The sequence below is a fragment of the Artemia franciscana genome, chromosome 2, assembly GCF_032884065.1.
Source record: "Artemia franciscana chromosome 2, ASM3288406v1, whole genome shotgun sequence".
In the NCBI taxonomy this organism is placed as follows: Eukaryota; Metazoa; Arthropoda; class Branchiopoda; order Anostraca; family Artemiidae; genus Artemia; species Artemia franciscana.
In genome coordinates, this window is record NC_088864.1 from 37,563,581 (window position 1) to 37,578,837 (window position 15,257).

At 36.5% G+C, this 15,257-nt stretch overlaps 1 protein-coding gene across 2 annotated transcripts in view; it reads left to right on the forward strand.

The window, feature by feature from the left end:
* The first annotated feature begins 393 nt into the window (after nt 1-393).
* The window catches only part of LOC136041176 (ufm1-specific protease 2-like), a 76,248-nt gene continuing 61,384 nt past the window's right edge, over nt 394-15,257 (forward strand). Inside the window, exons 1-2 of one of the 2 annotated variants that reach the window (XM_065725707.1) lie at nt 452-505; nt 10,457-10,537. In XM_065725707.1, coding sequence (XP_065581779.1) covers nt 467-505; nt 10,457-10,537 — 120 coding nt within the window. In that variant the 5' untranslated portion in view covers nt 452-466. Of the gene's footprint in view, nt 506-10,456; nt 10,538-15,257 lie in introns of both variants that reach the window. The other variant, XM_065725715.1, reaches the window with a different exon arrangement.

The following is a 15,257-nucleotide window of genomic DNA, read 5'->3' on the forward strand; positions in this document are numbered from 1 at the left end:
CTCGGAAGAACACTCTGGGTAAGAACGCACTTACTGATCTGCAGTTCGGCTTGACGATATTTCAGGTGAAATTCAAGTAGCCAGCGCATCATTTTCCAACCCTCTTATCTATCCCGTTCACACCACCTTGTTCAAGAGGCGAATAAATGGAATTTTTAGCTTTTCTTTCTTGTTTGACTGCCTACAGATCTAGGGGAATCTTTCTTAAGGGCAGCATTGAACTCCAGGAAGTGTTCCAACAGATCAGACTGTTCTGCTTGTAACAATTGCTTACCACAAGAGTTCTATTTGAGCAGATTTTTTTGTGGATTTTTAGGATTTTTTAACGGGAAAATTTGACGGATTTTTCGCTCTCAGTCATCGGAATTTTACGGATTTTTGGTCTACCATAACGGAAAACTTGCCATCATGAAGTGGAAACACTGGTTTAATGTAAGCTAAGGAGAGGAGGCTGACTTAAAAAAACATGAAGAATGTGAAGTTCCTGTCTAAGGAATCTTTTGAGGTTTATCAGTAGTTACTCTCAGTTTATAATAGGCTGGCATGTGATCCGTCTAAACACCCCTAGTTTTAGCCTCAGTTTTTTTTTTTATTTCAAATCCCAACTTCATGGTTTTTCCTCCCTCCTGTCTGTAAGCTTGACCTATTGCAAATTATAAAAGACAAAAATCAATCAACCAATGCCTATTTGAGTTGCATTTACTGTTAGTACATGAAAGTAAAGTTCAAGACAAAGGGCTTTTTTGCTAAGCTACTTTAAGAAAGTTGGGTAAATAGATGAATAGTAGCCTATTCAGATAGCTAAAAAAACAATTTTACCTCTCAAGTCAGAATTTCGTTTTGAATCCAAATGTGAAATTTGTTTCAATTAAAACTTCAATTTTTAGTCCTTTACAGACCCTCAAAGATGATAGGCTAACTTTTTCTCTTATTGTAGATATGCTATGGCTTATATGCATGTGTTAGCATCAATCTTATTAAAACCAGTCTACCCATAATTAAATCAATGGTGATGAAATCAACAATCAATAAATGCATGGGAAATACATAACATGGGCAATAGACTACATCTAGGGAAGGTAAAAAAAGATAAAAAAGATTAAATGTGAATTTGCAACAGAAAAAAAGGGGAAATTCTAGAAGCTCATATAACTGGCTTGCCCATAAAGTGAATATACCACTTGATGCCTTTTTTTATGTTCTTTACAAATATAATAATTGCTTCTGTAAAATTCTAGTTGATTGACTTTTGTTTATCTTGGAAAGGGGTTAGGTTAGGAAAATGAAACTTTCAGGGATGGGTGTAAAGGCTAAAGTATGTCCCAGGAAGGTATTTTAAGTACACACCTCCACTCTTTCTCCCTCTAGAGGGCCCTGACCTTTGATGACCTTTAAAAATATGTGTACAATAAAAGTGAAACTTTGCAAAATAAATCTTCTGCTTGAATGAAGTACAACAAAATTGTTTTCAGCTTCACAACTTTGCTCAATCCCAGTTTGTAAGGTTTTATACAAATACATTTCCTAAATTTCGAAAAAAAACATTGATATGGCTCAGAATTCTACTCAAATAACAGATAGCATTTTCAAACTAAAGGCAGAGAAAAGGCAACTGGTAACTGAAAATTAAGGTAAAATGCTGTTCTCTCAGAATTCCAATAAGTATAAATCTGTCATGTAGACAAATTTCAGGGCCCTCTAGAGTAAGAAGGAGTAGAGGTGGTTACTTTAAAATACCTTCATGGGATATACTTAAGGCTTTAGACCCATCCCTGAAAGTTTCATTTTCCTACCCTAACCCCTTTCTGAGATAGCCAAAAGTCAATCAACTAGAATTTTACCATTGCTTCTACCTAGCAACATTTTTTCAAAAACAATAGAAAACACAGTATTATTTTGTGGAAAACATGTGATAACTCATACTTCAATTGAAAATTTGTTATTTTTAAGAGCTCTAAAAGTGCTTAAATTCAAGTTTGCAGTAGAAGTGACTATTATATTTGAGTTTACATTAGAAGTGACTATTATATTTGAGTTTACAGTAAAAGCCATTATTATATTTGTAAAGAGCATAAAAAAGGCATTGAGTGGTATGTTTACTTTATTTTTATTTATTAATACCAAATACGGTAAGCTTTGAAGCTTGTTGCACTTTATTCCAGGTAAGCTAGGACAATGAAATTTGGCAGGCGTATCAGGGACCAGACCAGATTAAATTAGAAATAGTCGTTTTCCAGATTTGACCATCTGGGGGAAGTGGGGGGCCTGTTAATTCAGAAAAAATAGAAAAATAGAAGTATTTTTAACTTACAAATGGGTGATCGGATCTCAATGAAATTTGATATTTAGCAGGATATCGTATCTCAGAGCTCTTATTTTAAATCCCGATCAGATCTGGTGACACTGGGGGGGAGTTGGGAGGGGGAAACCTAAAACTTAGAAAACACTTAAAGTTTAGGAATCAGGATGAAACTTGATGGGAAAAATAAGCACAAGTCCTAGATACATAATTGAAATAACCGGAACGGATCCGCTCTCTTCAGGGTAGTTGGGGGGGGGGTTAATTCTGAAAATTAGAAAAAACGAGGTATTTTTAACTTACAAATGGGTGATTGGATCTCAAAGAAATTTGATATATAGAAGGATATCGTGTCTCAGAGCTCTTATTTTAAATCCCAACCGGATCTAGTGACAATGGGGGGGGGAGTTGGGAGGGGGAAACCTAAAACTTGGAAAACACTTAGAGTGGAGGAATTGGGATGAAACTTGGTGGGAAAAATAAGTACAAGTCCTAGATACATGATTGTCATAATCGGAACGGATCCGCTCTCTTTGGGGTAGTTGGGGGAGAGTTAATTCTGAAAAATTAGAAAAAATGAGGTATTTTTAACTTATGAATGGGTGATTTGATATTTAGAAGGATATCGTGTCTCTTAGCTCTTATTTTAAATCCCGGACAGATCTGGTGACATTGGGGGGGGGGAGAGTTGGGAGGGGGGAACCTAAAACTTGGAAAACACTTAGAGTGGAGGGATTAGGATGAAACTTGGTGGGAAAAATAAGCAAAAGTCCTAGATACATGATTGACATAACTGGAACGGATCTGCTCTCTTTGGCAGTGCTGCAACAAGTACTCCAAATTTTTACTTAAGTATCAAGTATTAAGTACTCATTGTTTTTTTACTTAAATATCAAGTAATAAGTACTTTCTAAATTCTTACTTAAGTATCAAATATCAAGTACTTGCCGAAATTGTACTTAAGTAATACTTCAAGTACTTATTCTATATATATATATATATATATATATATATATATATATATATATATATATATATATATATATATATATATATATGTATACATATATATATACATATGTATATATATATATATTTCTGATATAAAGCCTATGCTACCTTTTTTTAAAAGCCATTCTGTAGGCTTCTTAGCGCCTTCCCTTGCCTTCAAAATGTCCCCTGTCATTCCACTCTTGGAAATCTTAATCAAGAACCAGAATTTCCGTTTTATTGTTTTTAACCGTTTCCCTTGTTTGGCTGGTACACACCCAATGAAGTCCAAGAAAATAATCTGAACCAATTTTCAACATAGCGGCTTGAAAGCAAAAGACTTTCAAAACAATTAAGTGCAGTCAAAAACTTCTGGTTGGATCAGACAGATCACATGACAGGATTAATACAGTGCACATAGAGTTGAACTTCTGGCGATTAGTGTTCAGTCAAATCTGGCACGTTTGAAAAAATAGAGGGTTATTCTGAAACATGCAGGAATGATAAAAAAACAAAAATATTGAAAATATTTTTTTCCCTTGTTTGGCTGGTAGACACCCAACGAAGTCCAAAAAATAATCTGAACCAATTTTCAACACAACGGCTTGAAAGAAAAAGACTATCAAAACAATTAAGTGCAGTCAAAAAACTTCTGGTTGGATCAGACAGATCACATGACAGGATTAATACAGTGCACATAGAGTTGAACTTCTGGCGATTAGTGTTCAGTCAAATCTGGCATGTTTGAAAAAATAGAGGGTTATTCTGAAACATGTCGGAATAATGAAAAAAAATATTGAAAATAGAAAAATAAACTTTGGATTGGCTTTAAAACAGATAAAACATAAAAAAGTAGTTCATTCTCTGATTCAATAAGTAAAAACCTTAGCAAAAAAAAACTCAAATTTAAAAGTAAGGAGCCAAGTGAGTCAGTTGCAGACTATTTAAATAAGAGAAATTAAAGCTCAATAATCAAAAGCCAAAAATCAATTGATGGCATGTCTCGCCCTTGGCACCTTTACAAGGAAACTGCCTTAAGTTTTCAAGTTAAATTTCAGACACGCTATGAAAATGCATGATATCTATATCCTTTGGCTGGTTTTCACTCATGCAAGCCGCATGGTCTGTAGTCAATTCAGATGGTCGGTAAAACTCCCTACAAATATATATTATAAAATCACGGGCCTGCAGCAAGCCCGCTGATTCAGACGCATTCCATACGGCTGGTCAAACTGCAGAATGAATGAATGAATCAATGAATGAATGAATCAATGAATGAATTTTATTATCCATAAAAGTATAAAAAAAAACAAAGTACGGAGTATTATAAATAAACAAAAACGATAAACAGCAAGAAAAAAAAAATCAAACTAACAAAAGACAACATGGACTAATTAACCAGTATCAATATGGAAAAAAAGGCTGCAGAGGGTCGTAAACGTGAATAAAGTAGATAGTCTTTTTACATAAATCATCACTGAAAGACCAAATCCAAGAAGGCATGTCTATCAAACCAAATCGAGCAATTATTTTTCTGTTTTGGTGCCATCTAGGAAGCCGGAGGAGGATTTTGCAATATCTGAAATAAGCCGCATGTAGAGTATGGAGATTTTTCTTACGAAACAGATGAGCCATGCCTGATAAAAATAAAAGCACAGGGGCGCAATAAGCGTTATAAATCATGCACTAACCGTTGCGGTTGTAATGGCTTTTGTTTGGGGATACGTATGCGACGCGTAGGTTTTTTACGGCTTGATTTACTAGGGATGAAAAGGTAGTGGAAAGTGCTGGACCAAAACACAGACCAAGCCAACTAACTAAAGAAGAACATGGCAGAATTGCAGTCCCAGCAACGAATGGAGCGACCGCATAATGGCCATTAAAACAAATAAACTCGCATTTAGACGCATTAAGTGACAGTCCAATCTTAGATAGCCCATTGGTTAATATGGTAAAATTGGAAAGCAATCCACGGCGAGTCCGGGCAACAAGAAGAACGTCGTGTGCATATGAAACAGAAGACAAACCGATATTACCGTAAGAAACAGAACTTTTAAGGGGACGCAGGCACGATGCAAGCACACATTTAAATGTACTAGAAGACAATAAGGCAGAAGTTGCAACCTATCTATTTCTAGCAGCAGTTTTCACACCATGAAGTGGCAAAAACCATGGGACTAAGTCGAAAATCTTCTGAGAAAAAAGGAATAAAACAAGATCTAAGAGCTCATATGGCACTTTTGACGAGGTCGTAAGAGCCAAGAGCTCATATGGCATGAGCTCTAGCCAAATTATAACAATCGATAGATTAATTAAAAAAAAAATCAGAGGCTTAATGTTGGTCGGCATTTAAAGTAAGAGCTCTGAGACACAAGGTCCTTTTAAATATCAAAATTCATTAAGATCCGATCACCCACTCACAAGTTAAAATACCTCATTTTTCTAATTTTTCCTCCATTCACCCCCCCCCCCCCCAGATGGTTGAATCGGGAAAATCAACTTTATCAAGTCACTTTGTGCAGGTCCCTGACACGCCTACCAATTTTCATTGTCCTGTCACGTCCAGAAGTACCGAACTCCCCAAAGCACTGGATCCCCTAACTATCCCAAAGAGAGTGGATCCAGTCCGGTTTCGTCAATCACCTATCTACGACATTTGCTTATTCTACCCACCAAGTTTCATCCCGATCTCTCCACTCTAAACGTTTTCCAAGATTTCTGGTTTCTCCCTCCAACCCTCACCTAATGTCACCAGAACTGGTCGGGGTTTGAAATAAGAGATCTCAGACATGAGTTCCTTCTTAACATCAAATTCAAAATACCTCACGAACGGTCGTCCGCTCTTAAGTTAAAAGTACCTCAATTTTTGTAATTTTTCCGAATTAAAACCCCACCCCCCCAGATGGTAGAATCGGGGAAACAACTATTTCAAACTTAATCTGGTCTGGTCTCTGATACGCGTGCCAAATTTCATCGGCCTAGCTTATCTGGAAGTGTCTAAACTAGCAAGACCAGGACTGACAGACCGACAGACCTACATAATTTGCAATCACTGTATGTCACTTGGTAAATACCAAGTGCCATACAAAGTAATTTTTCTCTGGGAATGGAATATTTGGTTGACTTATTTTGGAAAAGGGTTATTTCCAGACTTTGGGCAAGCCATGGGTGGAAGTAGTTATAGCCCTACTAAACTGAAGGAAAACTCGACTTTCTTAAAACTTGAAACCCCCCCCCCTCGCCCTATTTTAGATAGAGCTTGTGGTATCACAGCTCGATATGAGCTCTGATCCTAGTCATCTTTGGTCTAGTTTTCATTTGAATCCGTTGCTCCATTCGCAAGTTATACTAAATTAAACAAAAAGCTTCACTGAGATCCACCAATCTCTCGCAAGCTACACTGAATTAAATGAAAAGCTCAACTTTTAATAAGGTTGGGTCTCTATCCCAGAACTCAATACTTACCATACTCTTAGGCATCTTTATTGAATTTTCATCGAAATTCAACTCCATATGCAAGTTACAGTGAATTAAATAAAAAGCTCGATTTTTCTTTAACACTTAAAGCCCCATCGCCCTAATTAAGCTCAATTTTAAATCCAAATAGTTCAATTTCAATACAAATCTGACTGGCGGTTCTCCTGCTATACTCGATTGCACAGACGGGCCCACAGACAGACAGATCTCAAAAACCTATCTTGATGGATATTTTCCACTATCCAAATAGGTGATGATACCTAGATGATGATATGCCATTGTTTTCCTTTTTTGGATCCAATTAGCCAACACGGCTACCTAAGACGTTGAAAAATCCGTCCGTCCGTCCGTCCGTCTGTGTAATGACGTATAGGGGTAGAAACGCTGGTTGGATTTGAATGAAAATTTTGATGGCGAGATTTGGTGCCAAGGATCATGAGACACATCAAGTTGAAAGATGAAGACCCTAGCTCAAATAAAATAGGGGGGAGAGGGCTTTACCTGCTAAAAACAGTTTTTAGTTTAATTCAGAGTAACTTGCGACTGGAGTGATGGGTCTGAATGAAAATTGAACCACAGAGGCCTAAGACCATGACACATATCAAGTTTTGAGATAAAGACCCTAGCTCAAATTCAACAAGGGGGAGTGGGTTTAATTTCTGAAAAATTTAAGTTTTCTGTATAATTTAGTATAACTTGCAAATGGAGCAACGGATCCGAATGAAAACTAGACCAAAGATGCCTAATATCAGGGCTTATATCAAGTTCTGGTATCACAAACCCTATCTCAAATAGGGCGAGGGGGAGAGGGTTTCAAGTCTTAAGAAAGTTGAATTTTCCTTTAATTTAGTATGGTCTAGAACTTATGAATGGAGTAACAAATCTGAAGTCAGATTCGTCTCAATACCTGAATTTGCTGGAACGAATTGGACAAAATACCACTGCATTGGATCAAGCTAGAATTGCCTAGACTTGTTTATTGCAGACAACATTTAGATGGGCAAAGATTCATAGCTTTAGTAGTTTTACCAATAATATGGTCCTGAAGATGGTGAAATGGTAGAAATCTGGTTCAGTTGACGAGATGACAAAGCTTAAACACTAACGTCAGAAATTTAAGCCCAAATGGACTACGGTATGCAATATTTAGCACAAAACAAGGGATTTTAGCTCACTGTCGGCCAGTGAATTGTGAAATAATTTCAATTTTCTTTGTTATATAACTTTTAAACAAAAATTAAACCAAGTGTTAATCACACTATAATTTTTTTTCGTCAGAATCAAATACCTTATTTCATATCCAAAAATAGGGCATGGAGCTATATCTGAATTTACTCTAAATCTCAAGGGTGATGTTTTCTTGTACATTGCCAAAGCACAGACACACAAAAGCTATATCTGAGTTTGCTCTAAATCTAAAGGTGATGTTTTCTTGTACACTGCCGAAGCACACACACACACAATTTTTGTGTCAAAGGTAAAGTATTTGAAAAACAAGTACATTAAAAGTATCTTAAGTAATAAGTTTTTCGTAATCTTACTTAAGTATCAAGTAATAAGTACACACTAGAGTTTTTACTTAAGTACAAGTAATGGAAAATCTTACTTAAGTAGTACTTCAAGTAAAAGTACTTCAAGTAAGTGACAGCACTGCTCTTTGGGGTAGTTGGGGGGGGGGGGTTAATTATGAAAAATTAGAAAAAATGAGGTATTTTTAACTTACGAATAGGTTATCGGATCTCAACGAAATGTGATATTTAGAAGGATATTGTGTCTCAGAACTCTTATTTTAAATCCTGACCAGATCTAGTGACATGGGGAGGGGAGTTGGGAGGGGGAAACCTAAAACCCTTTGAGTGAAGGGATCGGGATGAAACTTGGTGGGAAAAATAATCAGAAGTCTTAGATACGTGATTTACATAATTTGAACGGATCCGCTCTATTGGGGGGGGGGGAGAGTTAATTCTGAAAAATTAGAAAAAACGACGTATATTTAACTTACAAAGGAGTGATCGGATCTTCATGAAACTTAATATTTAGAAGAACCTCGTGACTCAGATCTCTTATTTTAAATCTCAACTGGATCCAGCGTAATTGGGGGGGGGGGGCAGTTGAGGCGAACCGGAAATCTTAGAAAATACTTAAAGCGGTTAGATCAGGATGAAACTGGATGGGAAGAATAGAAACCTGTCTAAGACACGTGACTGACATAATCGGACCGGATCTGCTCTCTTTGGTGGAGTTGGGGGGGGGGTTAATTTTGAAAATTGAGGTATTTGTAACTTACGAAAGGGTGACCAGATCTTAATGAAATTTGATATTTAGAAGGGTTTTGCGCTTTAAAGCTCTAATTATAAATTCCGACCAGATCCTGTGACATTGGGGGGGGGGGGGGGCTGGAAGGGGAAACCAGAATTCTTGGAAAACGTGAAAATTGGGGTATTTTTATTTTGTGAATAGGTGATCGGATCTTAATGAAATTTGATATTTAGAAGGAATTTATGTCTCAGAGCTCGTATTTTAAATTCCGACCAGATCTTTTGATATATGGAAATCTTGGAAAACACTTGGAGTGGAGGAATCGGGATGAAACCTGGTGGATAGAATAAGCAAATGTCCTTGATTCGTGATTGACGGAACCGTACTGGATTTGCTCTGTTTGGGGGAGTTGGGGAGGGGGAGGGGTTCAGTGATTTGGCGAGTTTAGTGCTTCTGGACGTGCCATGACGATGGAAATTGGTAAGCGTATCAGGGAGCTGCACAAATTGACTTGATAAAGTCATTTTCCCAGATTCGACCATCTGGGGGGCTAAAGGGAGAGGAAAATTTTGAAAAAATTAGGTATTTATATCATACGAGTGGGTGATTGGATCTTAATGAATTTTGATATTTAGAAGGACATCATGACTCAGAGCTCTTATTTTAAATCCTGACTGGCATTAAGCATCTTATTTTCCTTTTAAATCAATCTATTTATTCATAGAATTTTGTTAGAGCTCATACCATATTATCTTGTGGCTCTTAGCTCTTCTTGCCTCGTCACAAGTGCCATATGAGCTCTTAGCTCTTATTTTACAAGTTTTTGGTAATTCTTCACCAGAGACTCCTTCCCCCTAATGGTCTTACATAGTCCCAGGCTATATAAATACATAATAATTCATGAAAATTGATTCAAAACAGATGCAAAGGCAAAAAAAGAGAAAATACAGCTCATTGATACTTGCTGCATATTATAAAATAAGAATTCTATAATTTTTTTGGTTAGTTTTTATATAGCCTAGAGCTGAAAGAGAATGTTCAAGGGGAGCTGGAGACGAATTTTCAAAAACACAAACAAAACCATGACATTAGCAATATAAAATGTTATCTTTTTTCCTATCATGTCCCCTTTTGGAGAACCAATATTCTAGACTTACCAATTTAAGAATTAACAAGTCTTCTAGTATTATCATTTTGGAACCATCATTTTGGACAATGAAAATCACTATGCTTAGGCTATTTGTGTACGTGAAAGAAGTTAAGATATATTTTTATAAAATATTCTTTATGAATCATCTTAAATCAATATTATTTAAGATGAGTTTGTTATGAAATATTCTTTAAAAATTATTTATGAATTCATATTCAATGTATAAGGTTATGGCCTGACTATGACTGGCAACTCTAATGTTTTGCCTTCTCCTTTTTCAAAAAGTAAAGCACAGAGCAACTAAGATGATCAGTGGAGTGCAGCAAATTTGGCATGATGAGTATCATCAGGGAAATACTGTGGTAAGTCTGACCACTCAGCTTAATTTGGTCCCAAAATTGTTTTGGAATTGCTGTCACAATAAAACTATTTAGTGTTGTTCATGTTCAAACTAGTAATATTCTTCACAATCAAGGAAGTTTGCAAGTTTTATTGTTTCTGTGAGTTACTGCACTGAAGTAATCCATTTCAGGGATGTTGGACTTGCCCCAAGCCTGGGATAAATCCAACACCTGGTAAATTCTATGTATGCAGATATAAAAATTAATTTCACATGTCTAATACATGATAGAGGATCCCTCCTGGTTTTTATACTTGTTCCAAATATAAAAAGTTCATCAACTTTAATGTTGTCCATCAAAAACTACAAGCCAAAAGAAATTTGCCTGATTTTTAAAAAAGAGCAAAACACCTCCAAAAATTCAAGAAATCTCAACAAAATTTTCAGCATATCAGAGAATCCTACTGTAGAGGTTTCAAACTCCTATCTGCAAAAATGTGGGAATTTGTGTTTTTTTTTTGGGGGGGGGGCAGAATAAAGATCACAGATGCATGTTTATTTGTTTATTTTTTTCTAGAGGCTATCATAAAAAATCAATGGTGAATCTAGAGAGTGCTTATGCAAATGGAAATCGAAAGTTCTAGTATCCCTTTTTTAGTGTTAATATCACTGTTGGACTATTCGGCAATTAATTCAGAAATTTCCAGAGTGACGTCCATGAAGATGGCCAACCATTTGTGGTATCTTTCTCCAGAAAAAGTACGTCTGGCGTTTTTCGACGATTCCATAGATTATGACACAAAGAAACAAATGGTGGAAGCAATAAAACTCATTGAAGAAGAAAATCCTGTGAATGAACATACAAAGAAAATATCTGTGGACTTAAAAACATTCAAAGAAAAGAAATTTGAAACATTTTTTTAAGCAAAGTCTATGGCCCTGTTTCACACGATGGATCTTCTGCATAATTTTCTTGACATAGACGCAGACAATTGGGCGGAACAATTAGTGTTGTTAATGATCAGGCCGAAAGGGGAGTGGCTCTTGCTCAAAAACTAATAGGAAACATTACCAAAGACGGAAGTCAGTTGCAGTTTCTACTACAAATGGTCCAAACTCATCGAAAGTTATATCCTGACAGCAAAAAGGAAACACTGTCGACAATCGACATCTGAATTCTTCATTCTCTATCTAATAATTGTGCAATATGCAATACACTGTAATTAATTTGAAACTACTAACTATACTGACTAACTTAAACTATATTTTCACAGGATTAATCTACATTTCTACAGTATTACCCTCATTATTACTGTTATTTTATTAGCCCTATAGTATTGATAAAAAGTGTGACAATATTTATATTGTTCGCATCACTATATTCGATGTTACAACAGAAAATTAATTAAATTAGATGTGAAATTAAATAAAATAAAATCATCATTATGATGCAAATAAAGTTGCAGACAATTACTTCTATACTGCTGAATAATTTTATCTGCAATGATTAAATTATTTTGAGTAAATGGACTTCTACATTGAATATGATTTGTTTTAAATAACGGTATCTATACTGTAATCTTTTAGGCCATTGAGCTACCTTTAAATATTATTTAAAAAGGTTCATACTTACCCACTAGTGTTTTTACACGGAAAGGAAAAATTCTGGGGGTAAGACCTAGAAAAATTTTCTATGGTTTTTATGGACATTTTCTAGGTAAGACCTAGAAAAATTAAAACAAAATTTTTTTTCACCATATAAGCACCACCCTTGAGTATTTGTTACTTCTCCAAGTTGGTGTTAGTCTGTTGAAGGTGCCTGATGCTTGTCTAATCCTTCTCTTGATTTCAAATGTTACATTGACCTTTTTTTCTATCCAGCTTCCTAAGTATTTAAATTCTTGGACGTGTTCAACAGTTTTATCAGACCATTGAAGAGCTAGGGGGAATCATATGTGGACATACTTTTTGATTTGTTGACGTTGACTGACAATCCAACCTCTCGGGCTTTTTCTGAGATTTCATCGAATAGCAGCTGTAATCGATCTTTGGCGTCTTCTAGCAGTACTATATCATGTGCAAAGTCAATATCTGCGAGTTGCTTGCTGTTGACGTTTACTCCATAGCCTGTAGACTGTCGGAGTATGTAGTCCATAACTATTGTAAATAAAAGTGGCGATAATACAAATCCATTTCTGTTTGAACACAGCATTCTGTGTCTTTGTACAGGGTGATAATCAGCTCTACTATCTTGGGGGTGGGGTATTCCATAATATTTGAGGATTTTCCATACGATTTCGGTAAATTGAGTCAATGGCCTTTTTTTAGGTAAATGAAAAGAAGATACTACTTTTTATTCCATTCCTTTGAGTCTTCAACCAGTATTCTCAGTGTGAAAATTAGGTCTGCACATGGTCTTCCAGGTCGGAAGCCGTGTTGTTCATCACGAAGATGTTGGTCCAGTTTCTGCTGTAGGCATTTAACTATAATAATTGACATTAGTTTACTAGGTATCGACATTACGTTAATACCTTTCCTGTTGCCACAAACAAGCGCATCGCCTTTTTTGAAGAGCTTAATAATGGTTCCTTTCGTCCAGTCACTGGGCACTTTCTGTTCGCTCCATATCTGAGTTAGCAGCTCAACCCAAACTGTCATGCAGTCGCGGACTGAAGTTTTCAGTATCTCAGATGTAATGCCATCTACTCCTGGCATTCTTCTGTTCTTCAGTTTTCTCACGGCGGCTATGATTTCTTCTGGAGACGGTGGTTCTTCATTTACATCAAGAATCCTAAATGGAGTGTCAGAAATTATGTCTTGGTCATTTTTTCTTGGTTTATTTAGTAGGTTCTCAAAGTGGGTTGCCCACCTCTTGTCAATATTCAAAGGGTCTGTCAAAAGGACTCCATTCTCATCCTTTACTAGATTAGTCCTGTTAGGCTTGACTCCAATCATCTCATTGGTTAATCTATAGACTGTTTTCGTTTTCAAATCTCACTTCTTTGCTGCCTCTTCCGCCGAAGCTGCTTTGTGATCAATAAATTGCCTCTTGTCGGTCCGGGCACTCTTCTTTACTTGTTTGTCTATTTCTCTATATGAGTATTGCAGAACAATTAATTCAGATGTGTCTGAGGCCGACAGAATGAAAAGTTTGGCTGATTTTCTTGCATCAATTAGTTTCCAGGTTCGTTTGGGAATCCATCTTTTTTTCTTTTTCTTCTTATAGCCTAATTTCTCCTCTGCAGCTTCTCTGTACGTGGTGTTCAGTTTCTCCCATATACTTTCGACATCAGCACTTGGCTCTAATTCTGATTGCAGGGCTTCAAATCTATTCGAAAGTTCTAACTGGAACATTCGTGTTGTTTCCTTGTCGTTCAGTTTCTCAACGTTGAAGGGTTTGTGTGTTGTCGGTTTATCGTTTTTTTTTGTGTTGCTTTTAACTTTAGATGGATCTTGGCAACCATGAGGCTATGGTCTGATTGTATATCAGCGCCTGTGTAGCTTCTCACATCGAGTAGACTTTTCTGACACTTGCATGAGAAGAAGAGGTGATCAATCTGGTTGCACGTGCGGCTATCTGGCGAAGTCCATATATATTTGTTGATGATCTTGTGTTGAAAAGATGTACCTCCTATGACAAGGTTGTTGTTCAGGTTTGTTCAGGGCGAAGTAGCGCTCTGTTTTCGTTGATGTCATCTATTTCATGTTGTCCCATGACTTCAGGACAGTAACTGTGACAAGATCCTACTTTCGCATTGAAATCATCTACGATACATGTGATGTTGTGTCTAGGAATTTCTGCTACAACACTCTGTAGTGTTTCATAAAAGTTGTCTTTCTCTATTTCATCCGCTTCGTTAGTTGGTGCATAGCAGGTAACGATTGGGAGTTTTTCATGGGCTGACCAGAATCGTGTGTAAATAATTCTTTCGTTTACAGTTGCACATTTTAGCATCGCTCGCCTAGCTCTGGGTGACATTAGTACACCCACTCCAGCTTGGCGTCTGCTTTCATGTCCGCTGTATGCGAGGACGTAGCCACCTTTTAGGGGTTCCATCCCATTACCAAGCCATCTAGTTTCACTAATGGCTGTTACATCTATATTGTACTGTATCACTTCTTTCAGTATCTGTTCAGTTTTCGAAATCTGGCTCATCGTCCTCACATTCCAAAATCCGAGCTTCAGTTGTTGCTTCGTAGTCAAAAATCGAGTCTGGGGGCATGCTGAGGTTGTTTGGGAAGTAGTAGTCTTATCCGAGGCTAAAGTCGATGATTCAGTTGTCAGTGACGATCCATCATACAGACAGATTTATTTTCTTGTGTTTTATTTTATTTGAGATTCATGGGTTCTGATACTGAAATTTTAATTGAGGTGTCTACATAGTTTGAAATATTAAGGCAGATCAATATAAAACAGATTTGGAAGTTTCCCACTAAGAATCAATGTAACTGTATTTTTTTTTGTCCAATATTTATTTTTATCATTAAGGCTTCCTTGGTCTTGTCTAACCCTGAAAGTTTTAGGCCAATCAGAGAAAAATAATCTTTGGCCCATATTCGGGTTTCATGAATTAATTAAAACCTTTTTTTAAATTCATTTTTTCCTCTTTGGTTTGTTTGATTCACATACATCCTCAGTGATCTGCTAGTCGATTGGAGGCTAAACGAATTTGCGCCTATTTTGGCTTCATAAATCAGTTTTTTTTTCCCGTAGTTTTGTCATCAGTTTGTTGGCCCAGTGG